We start from the raw sequence: 4,522 nt of genomic DNA, 5'->3' as shown, positions 1-4,522 counted from the left end.
AGGTGGGTGGGGGTGTCCACAGGGTGCTGGAGAGACAGGGAGCCCCCCACACACCCTGCAAGGTCCCTGGGGTGCCAGACCTCCCCCTCAGCATGGGGTGACGAGCAGGGTCCCCAGGTTGTCCAAAAGTGCTTGTGTCCCCCCCGAGACCCCTCATCCCCCATCCGGGGTCACCCCACTGCTCCCCTCCACAGGTAGGTGGGTGGGGGTGTCCACAGGGTGCTGGAGAGACAGGGAGCCCCCCACACACCCTGCAAGGTCCCTGGGGTGCCAGACCTCCCCCTCAGCATGGGGTGACGAGCAGGGTCCCCAGGTTGTCCAAAAGTGCTTGTGTCCCCCCCGAGACCCCTCATCCCCCATCCGGGGTCACCCCACTGCTCCCCTCCACAGGTTTCCAGGGGGGAGCCCGACACGGGGCTCTGGGCCACAGCCCTCACCTGCTTCCCGTCCTTCCCACCCCCTTTTCCATCCTTACCGCCGAGGTTTTGGGGACCTTTTCCGTGGGGCCAAGCAGCCTCTTACCCCAGAGCAGCTTCAAGGCGTTTGGCCACACAGGAACTGCCAAATTTTCATTCTGTCCCGATACCTAGAAAAAAAAAAAAACACACCACAGAACAAAACAACAATAATATTCTCTTCACTTCCTCATAAAGCTCATTTATTTTAAAAAGGAAGGGGAGCCGAGGGTTTGGTGGTGCAAGGATAAATCCAAAATGAGGTGTTTTTAATTAACCTACAGAGCCATAGCAAATCTTTTCACAGGCTTTATTTAAACAAAAATATTACCAAGACGCCGTAAATAAAACCTCCTTAATAGCTCACGCAACAATCCGGTGCAATTACATGCCAAAAAAAAAAAACAATTAAAAATCACTGGGCTTGTTAACATTCTTATTTCTCCTGATATTTGAAAAATCTGACAGGCTGCGTGGTTTTTCAGTGCCTGCTCCCCGTACCTTCTAATCTTGACTCAGAAAGCAGCTTTGTACCGGGGTAGGGTATTTTACCCAGTTTAACTATCCGAGGCGCAAAGTAAAATTTTAATACTGGAATTTAACTCGCTTGAAATGCAAAAAAAAAAAAAAGGGGGGGATTTTTCCAACTCATAAAGGATTATCCACAATCGGGAGAGCGGCACGTGTACGATTAAGAGATCGTTTGCGTGGAGCGGGGCTTTGGGAAACTAGGAAGAGGTGTTTTTTCTAGGGATGAGGCCGTTGGCCAAATCCCAGTGCACTTCTCAGCGTAGGGCAGCTCACTTCTTTTTGGTCGGTACGACGTAAGTGTTGGAGACGTAGAGGTGCTGCGGCTTGTTGGGGAGTTCAGGCTTGCAAAGCATCCGTTTCCGGGTGCTCCAGCGCAGTTTGAGTCGCTGATCCTCCCCCGGGATTTGGAGTTTCTCCCATTCTTTTTTATATGCCAAATATCTGGCCACTCGGTCGATTTTCCCCTGGTTATGACCCAACCACGGAACAATGAAGGACGTGGGTTGTCTCGCCGGAGCGACGGAACGAGAAGCGGAAGAGCTCCAGCTCCCGAAATCCTTGAGGAGAAAGGGGGGACTGTCCCCATGGGGCCAGCAGGAAGGGGATTCGTTGAGGGAGCTCCTGCTTGTCTCGATTTCCCCCTCGGAGATGCTGTCTTCCTGACTGGCCTGTAGAGGAAGGGTTTTCTGCCTCAGGCTCCAAACTGCAACATCGTTTCCCGGGTCGCTGCTCATTGACTCATCGGAGACCTCTACTCCTCCGTCGGGTCTGTGCCTCAGCACCTTCCTTTTCATTATCAACCTCCTGGTTCTCCTCCCATTCTCGAAAAACGTAGGAAGGCCTGGCTGTACCCCCAAAACGAAGGAGGCCTCAGCGTAGGGATCGTTACGGGGACGTGCCTGCTCCTTGCTGCCTCCTTGCTGGGCGTACAGCTGGCTCGGGGCCGGTACGGTCACCTCCTGCTCCTCACCATCGGGAGCGGCCCATCTATATCCGTCCGGTCCCATCATCTCCTTCATGATTTCCACCAAACTAGGTAGATTCTGCAAAAAAAAAAAAACAGAATTAATTTCTTGGAGCACATTCGAGCTGGCTAAAGATGTAAAAGGGGGCTGGGACCCTCAACTTGGCAGGTTCGAGGGGGTTGCTTTGGGTTGTGGTTAATCAGATGGGGATCTCTGAGCCCCCCTGGCTGCGCTGCTAAACCTCCTGCTGCCAGCAGAAGGCCCTGTCCCTACAGCAAATGGAAACTAAAGCCCTCTCCGAGGTAACCCCTAAATTCCTCCTCAAAAAACTACGCTGAAATTAATTATGTGATATATCAGATACTAATGGGATGATGGACAAACACAGGGCAGATTCAGTTCGCTTCATAAATGCCAGCAGTATTAATGATTTTCCCCTTGTACCTCTTCTTTTAAAAACCACGGTAACTGGTTTGTGATTTAATCTAGGGACGTCTGAGCGAGTATTTTACTTCCGCAGAGGAGGAGAAGGCTCAGCGCAGCGTGTTTAGATGTTGGCTGTCATAGCTCAAAGGCTGAATCTGGTTGTAGTAAACCTCACGTCCTGCTGCGAAAAAGGAATCTGGACACGGTTTCCGCTCACAGAACAGGTTTAGGATATCTTTACACCGCAAAGTGGGTTTGAAAAAAAAATAAATGCAAGTTTTAACCATGCTGTTATGAAATGTTGGAGCAGATGGCGCGGTGAGATGAATGGCAGGCGTTAGCGGGCTGTCTGAAGTGTTGATGCTGGCTGAGCGTGGTGCGAAAATGGAAAGGGCTCCATGACGGTTCCGTGCGGATAGCAAAAGGCTAGCCGGGAACGTGCTGCTGCTACGCCTGGGCTGACGGAGCAGATCTGATCGTGCAGCGGCGGCTGGGGGAAGAGCAGTGATTAAAAAAAGTGTTAAAAAAAAAAGACTTGAGTAAGATGAAGCTGTCCAAGCGAAGCCTCCTTGGCCCTTCCCACGCTCTGCTAGGAACACTGAGGGGTTAAAAAAAAAAAAAAGGATTATTCCGTGGGTAACATTTTACAGAGTAAGCCTATAGGTGTAATAAAAGCCACATAAAAGTGCAAATCCTCCAATTTCCTTTCTCCACAGATCCTGAGGAGCTACCAGCAATTAAGGCTCCAAGACAGCGGCTATGGCTGAGGGGAGCGCGGTCGTCGACCAAGAACGACTCCTGAGGAGGGTGCAGGAGCTGGAAGAGGAGGTGAAGCGGCTGGAGGAGAAGCTCCAAGAGGACAAGGAAGGCGCTGGGAGAAAAGAGGTTCCTTCGGCCCCCGGAAAAGTGAAGAAACGCCAACAACGGCCGTTCGATTTTGGCGCCTACGGCCGCAGACACGTAGCCCTGAAGATTGCCTACTTGGGCTGGGGTTACCAGGGTTTTGCCAGCCAGGAGAACACCAGTAACACCATCGAAGAGAAACTCTTTGAAGCCTTGAAGAAGACGCGGCTGGTAGATGACAGACAGACCTCCAACTACCACCGCTGTGGGCGGACGGACAAAGGAGTCAGTGCCTTTGGCCAGGTCAGGATCACTCCTTAGGCTTTCCCAGATTTCTGGGCTTCTGTGTGGGATGGAGATCCGGTGGGATTACTGTCCTGCAGTGATGAGCCAAAAAAGCACAAGCTGGATTTGGTTTTTCAGCATCATCAGCTTTTAAATCTGGAAGCGAGCTTGGTGATGGCTTCCTGCGTGTGGAACGATGATTTTAGACCCTTGAAGTGTTTATTAGTGCTTTTTTTTTTTTCCCCCGCATTAGTGCTAGTTTTTTTTTTTCCAGGCACCTGTTTTGAGAGGATGAAATGCATTTTAGGCTGCAATTTCCCCAATAGCTCAGCGCTGCCAAAAAAAAGGGGAGATGCCCCTTCCTTAGCAGAGCCCTCTCAGCTAATTTCACTCACTAAACCCCACCAAAAAAAAAAATTAAAAATAAAGAAATCCAAGAATTGGATAGCTTCCTGCAGAGTCAGGCAGCTGAATTCCTGCGCAGAAGGAGGTCTGAGGGGAGCCACAGCTAGCGGAAGGGAGCGTGGGAGTGGGAGCTGAAGGGGAGGGAAGCGAGCCGGCCTGCTCGGTGGGCAAGGAGCCATCAGGCTGGTTGAGCCGTCGGGGAAAGCCCAGCCCTTCCTGCATGGCAATGGTTTTGTTGTCGTGGCCAGTCTTTCCATCCCTCCCAGCTCAGGAAGCCGGGAGGTTTAGCTTCTGCCTCGTCGGGGTGTTTTCGGCTCGGATGGGTGCTCTGTGCTCCTTCACAAGAGGAGCCACACAAAATAAGGGCACAGGCTGCTTTTTGTTGTTTGTTTGTTTTTACAGGCAGCTGCGGCATTAAGTAAGTTATTCCCACATCAGGTTTCTCAGACAGCCAGGCTGTTACTGCATTCAAGTCATCACCTCCAGCAAAAAAAGAAAAAAAAAAGCACATTATACCCTAAAAACAGCGACTAAAGTTGAAGCCGTTTCGAGACCATGCTACGTAGGCAGCCTGCAACTTTCTCTGCTTTATTAAAGGAATTTGTAGCATCT

General features: G+C 51.0%; 2 protein-coding genes across 2 annotated transcripts in view; one reads left to right on the top strand and one right to left on the bottom strand.

Annotated features, from left to right (window-relative positions):
• Nucleotides 1-1,183: 1,183 nt before the first annotated feature.
• On the bottom strand, nucleotides 1,184-2,005 carry HYLS1 (hydrolethalus syndrome 1). Its single transcript, XM_009704516.1, is given in 1 exon segment — nucleotides 1,184-2,005. A coding segment is annotated over 1 exon segment (822 nt).
• Nucleotides 2,006-3,136: 1,131 nt separating this feature from the next.
• PUS3 (pseudouridylate synthase 3) overlaps nucleotides 3,137-4,522 on the top strand; it is a gene marked incomplete at its 3' end in the record, with an annotated part of 2,920 nt that continues 1,534 nt past the window's right edge. Inside the window, exon 1 of the mRNA XM_009704514.1 lies at nucleotides 3,137-3,523. Coding sequence (XP_009702816.1) covers nucleotides 3,137-3,523 — 387 coding nt within the window. The remainder of the gene's footprint in view (nucleotides 3,524-4,522) is intronic.

Source organism: Cariama cristata, unplaced genomic scaffold, assembly GCF_000690535.1.
Source record: "Cariama cristata isolate BGI_N322 unplaced genomic scaffold, ASM69053v1 scaffold30567, whole genome shotgun sequence".
NCBI lineage: Eukaryota > Metazoa > Chordata > Aves > Cariamiformes > Cariamidae > Cariama > Cariama cristata.
This window is presented reverse-complemented; position numbering and strand designations above follow the sequence as displayed.